This window comes from Gigantopelta aegis, chromosome 12 (genome assembly GCF_016097555.1).
Source record: "Gigantopelta aegis isolate Gae_Host chromosome 12, Gae_host_genome, whole genome shotgun sequence".
Lineage (NCBI taxonomy): Eukaryota > Metazoa > Mollusca > Gastropoda > Neomphalida > Peltospiridae > Gigantopelta > Gigantopelta aegis.
Window position 1 is genome coordinate 41,631,418 of NC_054710.1, and position 16,555 is coordinate 41,647,972.

A 16,555-nucleotide genomic window follows, 5' to 3' on the forward strand; every position below is an offset into this window, starting at 1 on the left:
CCACAAAAATCATTAATACTTTCAAAACCGTATCTCTGTACAATACAGTGAACATGATGGTTTGACAATAACATGACTGATCCCATACGTCACTGTCAGAAGGACTGCCACTCACAAGACTAGCTACACAAATCTAAACCTGCATAAGACGGCTCATTGGATATTTAAACAGTTGTGTTGATATCCAGTTCTGAATCAAGATCCAAACAATGATGACATCTGGTGTTAAAATACCTTATAATATGTAAGACAGACAGATGGATAGACAGACAGTTTATTCAATGAAATGCCTCAGGCCCACAATACAAAAGTGTGCACGCAAATAGTCACATGCGATGCTCTGCTATAACCATGCTCACTATTATTACATGGCTATCAACAATATTTAGACAACATTGGGAGAAATATGTTAAACACTGGCAGTAGACTGATAAAAGGAATCTGCATTTATGCTATTATTGAAAGAAATCTTCACTATTAATTATAATCTTATAACGAAATCTTCATACATTTTGCAAAACATTTTTACCCCATTTTAGCCTATAATATGAAAATCTGGACAACAAAATCGTAATACGTGATAGGTGAATGTTTGGATATTACTAACGCCAGGATTTGCAAAACAATATATATTTCAATCAAGAAATACATTAGTTAATGGCAATAATCCTGTAATATCCGAAACTGTCTAATAACTATAGATAGTGCCTTAAATACGAGGAAAACATATCTGTATACACACACACACACACACACACACACACACACACACAGAGAGAGAGAGAGAGAGAGAGAGAGAGAGAGAGAGAGAGAGAGAGAGAGAGAGAGAGAGAGAGAGAGAGAGAGAGAGAGAGAGAAGACACAGAGGGGAGTGGCTTCCTTTCATAAACACCATCACCCGTCACACCTTTTAATGCCCAAAGTACCAATACTACCATACAAACCAAATCTACCTACTGCTGTGCAATACTCACAGTCAACATCCAGCTGAAACTGTTTGCTCTTTGACGTCGAGGTGCCAGTGTTGGTTATAGTACACGTGTAGGTTGCTGCCTGATCTCGTCTTATGTTTTGTATTTTCAGCTCAGAGCTCGTTGTTTTCTGCTGATTCCCCAGCTTCCACACATAGGAGCAGCTTGGACTACAAGAAGTAGTACAGTTCACCGTGAGGTCGTTTCCTTCTTTGATGTGGTGAGGAGATGATGGGCTGAATGGTACAGAGTCTGGGCCATCTGTAAAACCATGTTGCAAAAACAAGAAGAAAAGAGAGATGAGAATAACAAGAATAACACGGACAAGAAGCATATAAAGGAATGAACCTGAGCGACAAAACCGTAATACATGGTCAGGGTCGTATATCTGAACAATGCAGTCGCATTGGCAGTTGGAAAAATAATTGTTTATTTCACGAATTTCCATCTAGTGCCACTCCCGACGAGATCCTTTACTGGATATTTCATCCCTCTTGCACAGTCAAAAAGATGACTGCCACTCCCAGACTACTTTACTAAATCAAAACTAGCATCGGACGTAGCTCACTGAAAGGAAGGGATGTTCTATTTAACAAAGTAGCCAGCATAATTTAATATTGCGGTTAATTGGTGTCGGGCATATGGTTAAGGACCACATAGATAATAAGAGAAGAAACCCGCTGCCGACACTCAATGGGCTATTCTTTCCAACTATCAGCAAGGGAGCTTTTATATGCATTATCTCACAGACAGTATAGTACATCAGTTGTGGAGCACTGGCTAGAGAGAGAAATAGCCCAATGAGATCACCGACTGGGATCGACCCCAGACCGATCACGCATCATAAGAGCAGATGGAGGGGGAAAAAGAATAACAACAATGATAATATGAAGAAAAGTAAGAAATAGAAGAAAGTAAAAGAACAAACAAAGGAGTAGAAATGAAAGAAGAAAATGAAGAATAAGCACAACAACAACAACAGCATACCAACAGCCCCGAACTCCCCACCAAAAAAACAAAACAAAACAAAACCTTCCCCTAATAAAAAAGAAGAAGAAAAACCCCAATAACAATATAAGAAAACACAAAAACCCCATAAAAATCCTAAGAAACATAATAAAAACACGTAAAAAAACAACTCACAATAAACCTTCAACTGAAATGTTTTGTATTTTGAAGACGTCGAATCAGTTACAGTACATCTATAAGTTCCTCCTTGATTTCTTCTGATATCTGTTACATTCAGTAGAGAGCTGCTTTGTGTTCCTTGACCTGGCAAACTCCACGAGTAAGAACACGATTGATTGCAAGTAGAATTACAGACCACGTAGAGACTTTCTCCTTCCACAACATGCTGAGGTGGGTCCGGGTTAAAGTATATCGACTCTATACCATCTTCAAATTCAAATGGTTACATGTAAAGGAAATAATTATTCGTTTATCGACATTGTAAATTACTGACAGGTAGACAAACAGACAGACAGACACTTACATGCATACATACATACATACATACATACATACATACACACACACACATACATACATACACACACACACACACACACATACATACATACATACATACATACATACATACATACATACATACATACACATACATACATACATGATATTCATACATCAATACATACTAGCCAGTGCCAGGTCATGCACGTAAGCGGGATCGATAGCGTAACGTGTAGGTCTCATGCATACAGTTGAGTTAAAGAGCATCCTGTTTTTGGATGCCTCAATAGCTCAAAAGGTGTCGCGATAAGTCACTAATTCAGCAAGTCAGCAACGGCATGTGACAATTTGTGAGGCCAGGAAGGATTTAGTTATCTCTTGTGCCAGTGCGTTAAAGGGACATTCCTGAGTTTGCTGCATTGTAAGATGTTTCCGACTAATAAAATATTTCTACGATACATACATATTAAATATATTTTCTTGTTTAAAATATCAGTGTCTATATATTCAATGCGTTTCCGGTCGTCTTAATATTTGTAAGAAGCCCAAACTGGCTTTTGTCTTCAAATAATTTCGTACGTACGAAAATAAATATTTTAGGAAATAAAATGAAATTTAACCTAGTACAAATATTAGAACGATCAGAAACATGTTTATTATACAGCCACTAATATTTTATGTAGAAAAATATATGTGATATGTAATTACAATCGTTAAAAAGACCTTGTTAGTCGATAACATTTTAAAAATTGCAGCAAACTCAGGAATGCCCCTTTAATATCTATGTATGTAACATAGATATACATACAATATATATATATATATATATATATATATATATATATATATATATATATATATATATATATATTTCATACATCAATACATACATACACACATACATACATACATCAATACATCAATACATACATACATACATACATACATGCATGCATAAATACATACATACATCAATACATCAATATATACATACATACATACACACATACATACATACATACATTCATCAATACATACATGCATACATACATCAATACATACATACATACATACATCAATACATACATACATCAATGTATACATATATACATCAATACATACATACATCAATACATACATCAATACATACATACATACATACATGCATACATGAATACATACATACACACATACATACACCTATTGATTCAATGGAATAAGGTACATGTATCATACAAGCTGACAACAAATATTGACTACAATCAACATCTTCAATCCATAGTGTCACAAGTCGACTGTGTTACTGACTTATGAATAAATGAATGTTTAATGATACCCCTGCACGAAAAATACATCGGCCATTGGGTGTCAAACTATGGCAACGCAAACAAATAAAGTGATGATCAACATCAGCACAAGAATTCAAGATTTAAATAAAAACAGCGTAAATAACTGTGCAAAAATACAAATATCACAGACAGATACTGACTTTTACTCAAAATTTCAATTTTGTGCTGTATTGGCCATTCTCAAAGAGAATGTTACACCCCTGCACTACGGTGTGGTGTGTTACTGACAGTTAGTTCGATACTACTAACATTCAGTCACACATTACAACTCTGTATGACATATAGTCCATTTGTCATGATTTGGTACCACCCAGAGGGACAAAGGGTCATAGGTTTTTTTTGATGTCTATGCATGTAGACCCATGTAATAAAATAAGGTGATAGCCTTCCATATCAAGTAGCTTTCTGTCATTTTCACCCTGAAAATTGAATAGTGTGCAAAAAACATTCCAAAGCAAATTTTGGGAATAGGGGAAACTTAATTTGGAATAACTTTTCTTAGAATCACCCCATCATAATAATTGACCACTCAAAATGTGTGTTTTAGTCCCTCTAACGATTACATATCATAATATGCAAATGAACCACAAAAGTAGGTCATCAGAGGTCAAAAGGTCACCGATTTTTAGTCAAGCTAAAAATTTGCGGATTTCAGCTTTGCCTTGTCATCTATTAGCACATTTGCCAAAATCAGGCCTAGAAATGGCTGAAAACTGTGTCAGAAGGAATTTCTAACCATTTAAAGATACCCAACCATTTAAAGGTCAGTCTTTGCAGAAATTGATACTTTTATGATATATCAAATTTACCATCAACATTAACCAACAAAACACCCTATTAGAACAAATAAACACTCAAAATGTTTATTAGGAAGTGCTCTTGGCATCTGCTGTCTTTAAAGAAATTAATATTGGCATGTATAAAAGTAGGTCATCACAGGTCAAAAGGTCACTATTCAGTTTTCTATGATTTGATGGTACCAACCAAGCTCATTCTGAAAAATAAGGATGGAAACGACAATGAGAAAGTCATAATAAACACCTTTGGTTGTGTCTGAGCACCCTAATTCAGTTTTAGTTTTCAGACTGAACAGGTACAGGCTAGTGGAAATCTTGAAATTCCATCAACTTTTCATTGAACTGATCTTTAAACAAAATTATTACTCCCCATTCAAACTATTGTCAATAGATGGCACTAGCTGTCTATTTCACTTTCACCAAATGGAATCCTTTGCATTTAGTTCAATTTCTAAGTATCTTTGCAGCTTTGGCAATATGTACTTGGTAGGGTTGCAGCCCTGTAATACATAGCCAATATATACATTATTCAAAAACTGTAATCTGCAGTAATAAAATGTATCTTATCTTATTGTATCGTATACATCTAGTGCCAGATCCACTTAGACTATTGTAACAACACTTCAGTATTTGAGGGTGACATGTTTGGTACTGCATATAGGAATGCAGGACTGGCTTTATCAAAAGACCACCCCACCCCTCTGGAGTAGATGCAAGTTATTCATTCTGTCCACTGATGAATAGCAGGTTGAGCAATAGTGGGTGCATCCTAAGATGATGAAATGGTTTTCATTGTTGTTCCATTCTGGCAGGTCACTGGAGTGTGGATCAAGTGCATATACTTTGGTGTAAGGCAAAGACACGGGTGTTAGGTAAAGACACTGGTCACATCAGGGTAGCAGTTTCATGCACCCCTTTTACCCAACAAATGATGGAACTTGCCAGTTGGGACGACATATATATTTGTGTTAACAGTGCGCACATGATGGCTGGTACAGTCGTTCATAATAACGTTCTGCACATAAATTAAAAGTGTGATGTCTGATTCCTCATAGTCACATGGTGGCATTGATCGAACATTTGCTTGAATAATAACTTTGGCACCAAACGTAATGGTTATTTGTCTTCGTGGCAGTCTACAGTGGCAATATTGGCAGTGTCGAGTATTATTTAGCTCCTCTTTGTTGGCTGGATCACGTAAAATATCAGCCCAGTTTCATAGAACCTTGTTTTTACAAGTAACCTGACATTTCATGAGTATGCTAGCAACATCTTATTTTTTCTTTTGACATAAACATAATTATATGGATGATAAAAAGATGAATGGTGAAACCACAGTACTTCCATTTCGGTATGGGACTATTGACAGAGCCATGTCCCGTGTTCTCTGTCAGATGATCTCAGTATCACCCGAGCCCGGGATACAAGAATCCTATAATGTTTGTCGAGTAATCATTCCCATGACGGGTCAAACATTCGGGGGGAAAACCATAAGTGCATCCAATACCGACCTTCTTGCGTTAGTATAGGACACATACATCATGAACAGTAATCAAAGCATCCACGGAAGAAAAGCAAAGAAAAGGTATTCAAGGAAACAGGCGTCCTGGCTAAAGTGAAATCCCTGGTCTTGCTGCTCATCAAGCACCTTCAGAGGATGTTAACACTACTTTGCTTCTCTCTTTTTTTTTCGGAAAGAATAGATAGCTGTCTCAACTGCAATAGGTCTTAAAGATAAGATTATAGCATTACCTACATAATAATGGAAAAGTAGGTACAATCTTTACTTGGGACGTTTGGGTGCTTAATAAATGAATTTGCTTAAAATTACACGCCCAAGCTTTTATTCGTTTGGGTCTGTTAGTAATAATAGCAAAATAGGTAAAGTGTTTCTTAAAGTGTAATTATTAAGTATGGTTTCCGTAGATGTGTCCCAAGCTATTTTGAGTTATTATCTTAATGGCTGGCCAAAAACATGATGCTAGCGTGCTGAACATTGAAAATGTCCAGAATGACCGAATATAGGTGACCTTTTGACCTCTTTAGGCCTGCTTCATGCTTCAGTTACTCAAAAAGATACACAACTGCTTTGTAATAAACATTTTGTGAGACTTATTGTCATTATAGTGTGATTTAAGGTTGATGTCGGTGTTAGTACTGATATATCATAAAAGAATAAATTTCTGCAAAAACGTACCTTGGCTCGTTTGTTTCCGTTTCAATATTTTTCTAGATGACTGAACACGGGTGCCCTTAAATTATTGAAAATTCCTTCCGACACAGTTTCCAGCCATTTCTAGGCCTGCATTTGGCAAATGTCCCAATAGATGACGAGGCAAAGTTGAAATCCGTAAATTTTGAGCTTGACCCAAAATCGGTGACCTTTTGACCTCTGATGACCTACTTTTGTGGTTTATTTGCATATTATGATATGTAATCATTAGAGGGCTTCCAAACACATATTTTGAGTGGTGAATTCCTATGATAGGGTGATTCTAAGGAAAGTTATTCCAAAATAAATTTCCCCTACCCCCAAAATTTGCTTCGGATTTTTTCCCGCATTCTATTCAGTTTTCAAGGTGAAAATGACAGAAAGCTACTCTATACCGAAGGCTATCACCTCATTTTATTATCTAAATGCATAGACCTACCAAAAAACCCTATGAGCCTTTGTCCCTCTGGGTGGTTCCAAATTCTGGTCTGGCCCAAAGACTAATATAGACATTTCTATGCCGGCTACTGTCGTGAATTAAATTCCATGTGTATGCATGTAAAATGTAGTGGTGTCGTTAAACAAAACAAACTTTAACTTTTATCTATGTGTGCATGAAAACAAAGACTTTTCCTTTCAGGGCGAAGTATCTTTAACATAAGAAAAACGAATACTCACAGGTATCTTTAATTATAGTACTAGCGCAGATAAGGATGATGAAGCAAAATCCTGAAAAACAGAAACATGTATAATTAATATGCATATTTAATGATTTGTTTATTACACTGTCATATAACAATACATACAAAGATGCACAATGTTGACATAAGACAAAGTACCACAGATGCGGATCTAGGGGTGGGGTGGAGAAGGAGTTAAGGGGACCCGTTCCTCCTAAAAATATTCCAGTGTCCCCTTATTGTTATTGGGAAGCCTGCTTAAGAATTTGATTCATGTACCATTTCCCATTTAATCCCCACCGCCCAATATTTATTGGATCTGCCCCTGTTATCTAATCTTAGCGTATTTGACACAAGCAATACAATTTATTACATGTACAAATCTATCAACTCTGCTTTAGTGGTGTTGGGAAAGAAAACAAACTTTGATTAACCAGATAAGGTTCAAGCACGCTGTCCTATACACATACACGTCAGATATTCGGGCTGTCTATCAAGGGCGGATACAGATGAAGTGGTCAGGGGACCTATCCCTAAAATATTCAAGTGCCCCCTCCTGCTTCTAAAACACCAAATCAAAACAAATTGTTTACAATTTCCATTTCACGAATGCCAAACGTTTAATTAAATGTCCTTTTAAGGAGGTGGTCCATGTGCCCTTTGGCCATTATTACTCTCCCTAAAATATATTTTGGATCCGCCCTTGTCTATCCACCAGAAAGGTCGGTGTGGTGGTTGTTCGCCTCGACTATCAGCCGTTAGCGATCACTGTGTGTGGAAACCAATACCCGGAAGCTAATCCATTGAATATTGTGGACGATATCTCCAAATTGCAACATGGCGAGACGTAGTCCAGTGGTATCGCACTCACCAGATCCCTTCCTAATAACGTGAAAATGTAGCGGTCGTTCTCTCTAAGACTATATGTCAAAATTACTAAACATAGTCGATTATTAATAAGTCGAAAAAGTAAAATTGTTTTATTTAACGACGCTTCTAGAGCACATTGGGTTTTTTTCTTATCATCGGCTATTGGACGTCAAACATAATAATGGTCATTAGGACATATTTCTTGAAAGGAAACCCGCTGCCGCCACTTTGGCTACTCTTTCCGATAAGCAGCATACCGCTCCTATTAATAAATCAATGTGCTCAGTGGTGTCGTTAAACAAACCAAACTGTAAACCAAAAACTACACTTACCTGGCTCTGTAGTTTCACGGACCCACACGAACATGATTTGATAACAGTATCTTTTTTAGAGAGAATCTCGCGAGTAATGGACGTCACATTAACAGCAATCGGTTACATCTACCAATCTCAACATGTCCGCTCGCGGTTCTGGTTGTATGTACTGGGGTATTATGAAAACCCCGCTAATTTTAACATTCACTTCCTGGTTTGTTTACAAACCTTCACAAAAGAATACCGTTTCGCTGAACTGAAAAATGCATTCACATATTGTTGACAGTGTTAGTACGTGTGGGAAATTCAAATGACGGCTGTAAATATAAGGGTCCGATCCAGAAGTGGCCAAGTTTCCCTTTAATGGCCGTAACCTGCAGGGGTGGGAGGTAAATGCCTTCCAGATAAAATATGAATTATGATTTTTTTTGATTTTTTTTAAAGTGCACCTTTTGTGAATTAGATATGGCTTGATATTATTTACTGCAGAACACCCTGATAGTCCTGATTACAGTGCACCCCTGATATTGTTTATTGCAGTACACCCCTGATATTGTTTATGACAGTACACCCCTGATATTGTTTACTGCAGTGCACCCTGATATTGTTTACTGCAGTGCACCCCTGATATTGTTCACTGCAGTGCACCCCTGATATTGTTCACTGCAGAGCACCCCTGATATTGTTTACTGCAGTGCACCCCTGATATTGTTTACTGCAGTGCACCCCTGATATTGTTTACTGCAGTGCACCCCTGATATTGTTTACTGTACTGCAGCCCTGATATTGTTTACTGCAGTGCACCCCTGATATTGTTTATTGCAGTACACCCCTGATATTGTTTACTGCAGTGTACCCCTGATATTGTTTACTGTACTGCACCCCTGATATTGTTTACTGTACTGTACCCCTGATATTGTTTACTGCAGTGCACCCCTTATATTGTTTACTGTACTGCACCCCTGATATTGTATACTGTGCTGCACCCCTGCTTTTGTTTACTGTAGTGCACCCCTGATATTGTTTACTGTAGTGCACCCCTGATATTGTTTACTGTAGTGCACCCCTGATATTGTTTACTGCAGTACACCCCTGATATTGTTCGCTGTATTGCTTCCCTGATATTGTTTTTTGCAGTGCCTTCCTGATATTGTTTTCTGTAGTGCACCTCTGATATTGTTTACTGCAGTGCACCCTTGATATTGTTTACTGCAGTGCACCCCTGATATTGTTTACTGCAGTGCACCCTCATATTGTTTACTGCAGTGCACCCCTGATATTGTTTACTGTAGTGCACCCCTGATATTGTTTACTGCAGTGCACCCCTGATATTGCTCGCTGTATTGGATCCCTGATATTGTTTTTTGCAGTGCCTTCCTGATATTGTTTTCTGTAGTGCACCTCTGATATTGTTTACTGCAGTGCACCCCTGATTTTGTTTATTGTAGTGTATCCCTGATATTTGTTACTGCAGTGCACCCCTGATATTGTTTACTGCAGGGTATCCATGATATTGTTTACTGTATTGTACCCCTGATATTGTTTATTGCGGTGTACCCTTAATATTGTTTACTGCAGTGCACCCTTAATGTTGTTTATTGCAGTGCACCCTGATGTTGTTTATTGTAGTGCACCCCTGATATTGTTTTATTCTAGTGCACCCCTGATATTTTAAGCCATGTACGTGCCTGTTTTTATACGTTAAACATTGAATAAGAATAGTAGCAGTAACACAGATGCTTCGATAATCAAATAGGTAACGGATATTTGAGGTCACACCGAACCATAATTCCCCATGAGAACAGGGATGTAATATAGGTTTAGAAAGGAAACCTGCTACATTTTTCCGTTAGTAGCAAGGAATCTTATATTTGCACCATCCCACAGACAATATAGCACAAACCACAACCTTTGATGCACCAGTCATGGTGCACTGGCTGGAATGATAAATAGCCCAATAGGCCACCGACGGGGATCGACCCTTCATTCATTCTTTTATTCATTCATTCATTCATTCATCCTAGATCGGCCTCGCACCAGGTGAGCTCTTTACCACTAGGCACGTGTTGCCCCAGCAATGGGTAGTGGAAATGTTATGTATGATTACAGACGAATTTAGGATTTTTGACGGGTGTAATATTTCCATGTACTTACCTTTCTGACACACAATAGCCGACGTGTATTTTTGTGTTGGGGTGTCGTTAAACATTCATTCATTCATTCATTCATTCATTCATGTCTTAAAGCCTGATTAAGTCGATGCTATTAGTCAAATGCAAGGAGTAAGATTTACCTCTCTAGTCGGTGGAACTAGTTGTTGGTACTGCTCGACTTATCAGAGGAACGAGTTTAATACTATTGACCGATAATTAGCATGTTTTTCATTAAAATCCATTTAAATACTTGTTACGTAATCCAAATTTTAACTTGATGTAAAATCCAAAACAAAAATACACAATTCGTGGGTGTTTATTTCTTCTTTATTTACTTCTACTTTTACATAATGATAGGCACGAGATATTTCGTTTCACCATAAATGTATTTGCGACAGAATAAAGCGGAATAGTATTTGCAAAAAGCCTACACCTAGTTTCTTTTAATTACAGGTACACATGCATATAGGCCTCTTTCCAAAGGCCTACAAACATGGCTTCCCCATTTTGTGAATCAAGATGCATACTGGCCAGGTTGATAGGCTGTAGAATTTTATTTTTTTTAATTTGGCTTCCGATTAGATATGTGTATTGTAAGCAAATGTCTAAGAATACTAAAGTTAATAAATACTGCATCATTTCGTTTTTACTTCATTTGATCTAAAACCATGCCCACTGAAGGATGGAAGGAGTATTTGTCAGATATATATTTTAATCCAAAAACACCCAGCATCTTATTCGGGAGTAAATAAACTGAATTATATTATGAAAAAGGAAAGTAAAGTTGACATTAGCCTACATCATATCAAGCAGTGGCTCGCTTCACAAGACACTTACTCTCTTCAGCGAGCATTGCGTTATAAGTTCAAAAGAAACAGGTTTGTGGCCAGTGGACTGAATGCACGCTGGGATGTTGACTTAGCCGACGTGTCTAATATCGCTTCAGATAACAATGACATAAAATTCCTGCTGATAGCCATTAATGTATTTACCCTATACCTGTGGGTCGAACCCATGAAAAATAAAACACCAGAATCTGTCATTAAAGCACTGAAGACGATTTTTATCACTGCACCTCATCCAGGAATCATAAGATTAGATAAGGGCCGTGAAATCAATAACAATAAAGTAAAATCATATTTGAAAAGCAAAGGTATAGATTATTACGTCACTCAGAATGATACCAAAGCTTCGTATGCTGAGAGAGTTATTAGATCACTAAAGGTTGTAATGTATAGATATTTCACTTACAAACAGTCTTATCACTACCTGGATATTCTTCAAGATCTAGTGGATGGTTACAATCAGAGACCACACAGGTCACTAAATCTGCGATCACCATCAGACATAGATGAAACAAATTAAGCCGTTGTGTGGAAAGAACAGTACACTGATCCATTGAAAACAAAGTCAAAACCTAAAACGAAACTATTTAAGTTTAACGCTGAAGACCAAGTCCGAATTTCTGATTTGAGATATACCTTTCAAAGAGATTATAATGAAAAATGTACTGAAGAAATATTTATTGTTAACATGCAATACTACAGAGATGGTTTTCCCATATATCAACTGAAAGATATGGCAGATTATCCCGTCAAAAGTGTCCCACTTTCGAAATACTGGCTTTGTTTTTGACCTGGATAAGCCGGCGTAGTGAAACCAATGCGGAGTGCGGCGTCATATATGCACCAAACGTAATTGGATTTTCTGTTCTGTATGCCTAAATAATAAAAATATTCCGGATACTGCCGCTTTAAATTAAAAAATCCGACAAACTTTAACTGTCAGCCGAAACGTGCAAAATTAATGTTCAATCACCAGCAATTTTCGGACATAACGCAAAACCATTATATCCATTCAATTGCTTGTTTTTTTCTCAAAGGCCGTGGTATGTGCTTTCCTGTCTGTGGGGAAAGTGCATGTAAAAGATCCCTGGCTGCATCAGGAAAAATGTAGCGGGTTTTCTCTTATGACTTCGAGTCAGCATTACCAAATGTTTGACATCCAATAGTCGATGATTAAGTAATCAATTTGCTCTAGTGGTGTCGTTAAATAAAACAAACAAAACCATTATGTCAACTTTTGGTCTTAATTCTCCTACTAAAACATTTTTACAATTTAATCTCGGCCTCTTTCGCCTCGTCTCGCTCCAGCCAGTATATGGCTGGTTTATCAAAGGCCGTGGTATGTGTTATCATGTCTATGGGATGGTGCGTATAAAAGATCCCTTGCTACTAATGGAAAAAGTAGCGGGTTCCCTCTCTAAGACTATATATCAAAATTACCAAATATTTGACATCGGCTAGCCGATGATTAATATATCAATGTGTTCTAGTGGTGTCGTTCAACAAAACAAACAGCTTCTTCTTCTTCTTTCGCCTCGTATACCTCGTCCACAACAAATGGTCTTCAGTGCTCCTTCAGTGCTAAGTCGTAAGCCAGAATCCCGCCTCCCACACCATTTTCTGTCATGAACGCAAGGGCTTCCTCACGCAAGAACCTGCTCCCACGACAGGCGTGCGTTACAGCAGCTTGCTCTGAATGTGCACGTTAAACACTTTGACCTGACGTGACCTGACCTGTCCATATTAAGTGACCTAAATTGTCCTGAGGTTGATCTTGATTTGTGTTCTACTTTCTGAGACATATCCGTAGTGTCTTCTATGTGAGATTATTATTAAAAAAAATTTTTTTTAAAAGACGAACAGTATAATGCATATGAATCAGTTATTAACTGAATTATCACTCGGCGAACATTCGAGTTATATTTATATGAAGACGATATCATTTTGTCAACGAGACAGATGTATCCAGAAAACTCTCATCATTTCATTCAAAATTTTGAGTGAACCATCCACAAGAACATCTGACGGTGTAGTCCGAAGGGGCGTAGAATGTGCGGTTCTTCTACGTCCGAACCTTGTTACATAGTCTATATGTAGCTGGTATTCAAAACTTGTGGCGCCATGTTTCAAATGTTTCTCAACCGAAATAGTTGAACAAATGGACACACAAACCAAACATGTATAACCTACCGTACTAACTAAATATCGATTGAAGTACTTGTGTCATTATTAACAAAATAAATCTTCCAACGACAACCGCCAACAGTCCTTCGCCATTTTAAATATGCTACATAGAGGGAAGCAACTCCCTGTGCACGTTAAGAAAGGTATTGACATAACGTGTCTCGTGCACTAGGCCTACTGATGGTGGACTTGAAACCGATCTCGCCCGAATGTTTACGTTTCCAACCAGACGGTCTAGAAACCCGTTTGCCTAAATGGAATAAACTCACACAGACGAAAAAGCTAACATCTCAGAATTGCGAAGACGTACAGTGCCGTATTAACCCATGATAGGGCCCTTAGGCTTCAAGCTTTTTTGGGTTCCTCGAAATAGTGTTAACATTTAACACTAAAAGAAAAAAAAAAGGTTGCATGGGCCCCTGCTTTTGGTGGGCCCCTAGGCTTCATCCTAGTCAGCCTTAGGGATAATGCGTCACTGAAGACGTAAATGCTCGGGCGTGGCCGGTTTCAAGTCCAAAATTGTTGCTTGATGATGGGATTGTTGAACAGTGCCAGCTAACGACAATTTTCTCTCTGGGTTCACGGGTAGCATCCGGATGACAATGTTTTCTCTGGGTTCACAGGTAGCATCCAGATGACAATGTTCTCTCTGGGTTCACAGGTAGCATCCAGATGACAATGTTCTCTCTGAGTTCAAGGGTAGCATCCAGATGACAATGTTCTCTCTGGGTTCACGGGTACCATCCGGATGACAATGTTCTCTCTGGGTTCACGGGTACCATCCGGATGACAATGTTCTCTCTGGGTTCACGGGTACCATCCGGATGACAATGTTCTCTCTGAGTTCAAGGGTAGCATCCAGATGACAATGTTCTCTCTGAGTTCACGGGTAGCATCCAGATGACAATGTTCTCTCTGGGTTCATGGGTACCATCCGGATGACAATGTTCTCTCTGGGTTCACGGGTACCATCCGGATGACAATGTTCTCTCTGGGTTCACGGGTAGCATCCGGATGACAATGTTTTCTCTGGGTTCACGGGTAGCATCCGGATGACAATGTTCTCTCTGGGTTCATGGGTACCATCCGGATGACAATGTTTTCTCTGGGTTCATGGGTACCATCCGGATGACAATGTTCTCTCTGGGTTCACGGGTACCATCCGGATGACAATGTTCTCTCTGAGTTCATGGGTACCATCCGGATGACAATGTTCTCTCTGGGTTCACGGGTACCATCCGGATGACAATGTTCTCTCTGGGTTCACGGGTACCATCCGGATGACAATGTTCTCTCTGGGTTCACGGGTACCATCCGGATGACAATGTTCTCTCTGGGTTCACGGGTAGCATCCGGATGACAATGTTTTCTCTGGGTTCACGGGTAGCATCCGGATGACAATGTTCTCTCTGGGTTCATGGGTACCATCCGGATGACAATGTTCTCTCTGGGTTCACGGGTACCATCCGGATGACAATGTTCTCTCTGGGTTCACGGGTAGCATCCGGATGACAATGTTCTCTCTGGGTTCACGGGTAGCATCCGGATGACAATGTTCTCTCTGGGTTCACGGGTAGCATCCGGATGACAATGTTCTCTCTGGGTTCACGGGTACCATCCGGATGACAATGTTCTCTCTGGGTTCACGGGTACCATCCGGATGACAATGTTCTCTCTGGGTTCACGGGTAGCATCCGGATGACAATGTTCTCTCTGGGTTCACGGGTAGCATCCGGATGACAATGTTCTCTCTGGGTTCACGGGTAGCATCCGGATGACAATGTTCTCTCTGGGTTCACGGGTACCATCCGGATGACAATGTTCTCTCTGGGTTCACGGGTAGCATCCGGATGACAATGTTCTCTCTGGGTTCATGGGTACCATCCGGATGACAATGTTCTCTCTGGGTTCACGGGTACCATCCGGATGACAATGTTCTCTCTGGGTTCACGGGTAGCATCCGGATGACAATGTTCTCTCTGGGTTCACGGGTAGCATCCGGATGACAATGTTCTCTCTGGGTTCACGGGTACCATCCGGATGACAATGTTCTCTCTGGGTTCACGGGTACCATCCGGATGACAATGTTCTCTCTGGGTTCACGGGTACCATCCGGATGACAATGTTCTCTCTGAGTTCATGGGTACCATCCGGATGACAATGTTCTCTCTGGGTTCACGGGTACCATCCGGATGACAATGTTCTCTCTGGGTTCACGGGTACCATCCGGATGACAATGTTCTCTCTGGGTTCACGGGTACCATCCGGATGACAATGTTCTCTCTGGGTTCACGGGTACCATCCGGATGACAATGTTCTCTCTGGGTTCACGGGTACCATCCGGATGACAATGTTCTCTCTGGGTTCACGGGTAGCATCCGGATGACAATGTTCTCTCTGGGTTCACGGGTAGCATCCGGATGACAATGTTCTCTCTGGGTTCACGGGTAGCATCCGGATGACAATGTTCTCTCTGGGTTCACGGGTAGCATCCGGATGACAATGTTCTCTCTGGGTTCACGGGTAGCATCCGGATGACAATGTTCTCTCTGGGTTCACGGGTAGCATCCGGATGACAATGTTCTCTCTGGGTTCACGGGTAGCATCCGGATGACAATGTTCTCTCTGGGTTCACGGGTAGCATCCGGATGACAATGTTCTCTCTGGGTTCACGGGTAGCATCCGGATGACAATGTTCTCTCTGGGTTCA

At 39.5% G+C, this 16,555-nt stretch overlaps 1 protein-coding gene across 1 annotated transcript in view; it reads right to left on the reverse strand.

The window, feature by feature from the left end:
* The window catches only part of LOC121386519 (hemicentin-1-like), a 107,395-nt gene extending 98,647 nt beyond the window's left edge, over nt 1-8,748 (reverse strand). The window contains exon 1 of the mRNA XM_041517450.1: nt 8,682-8,748. Coding sequence (XP_041373384.1) covers nt 8,682-8,715 — 34 coding nt within the window. The 5' untranslated portion in view covers nt 8,716-8,748. The remainder of the gene's footprint in view (nt 1-8,681) is intronic.
* Between the last annotated feature and the right edge of the window lie 7,807 nt (nt 8,749-16,555).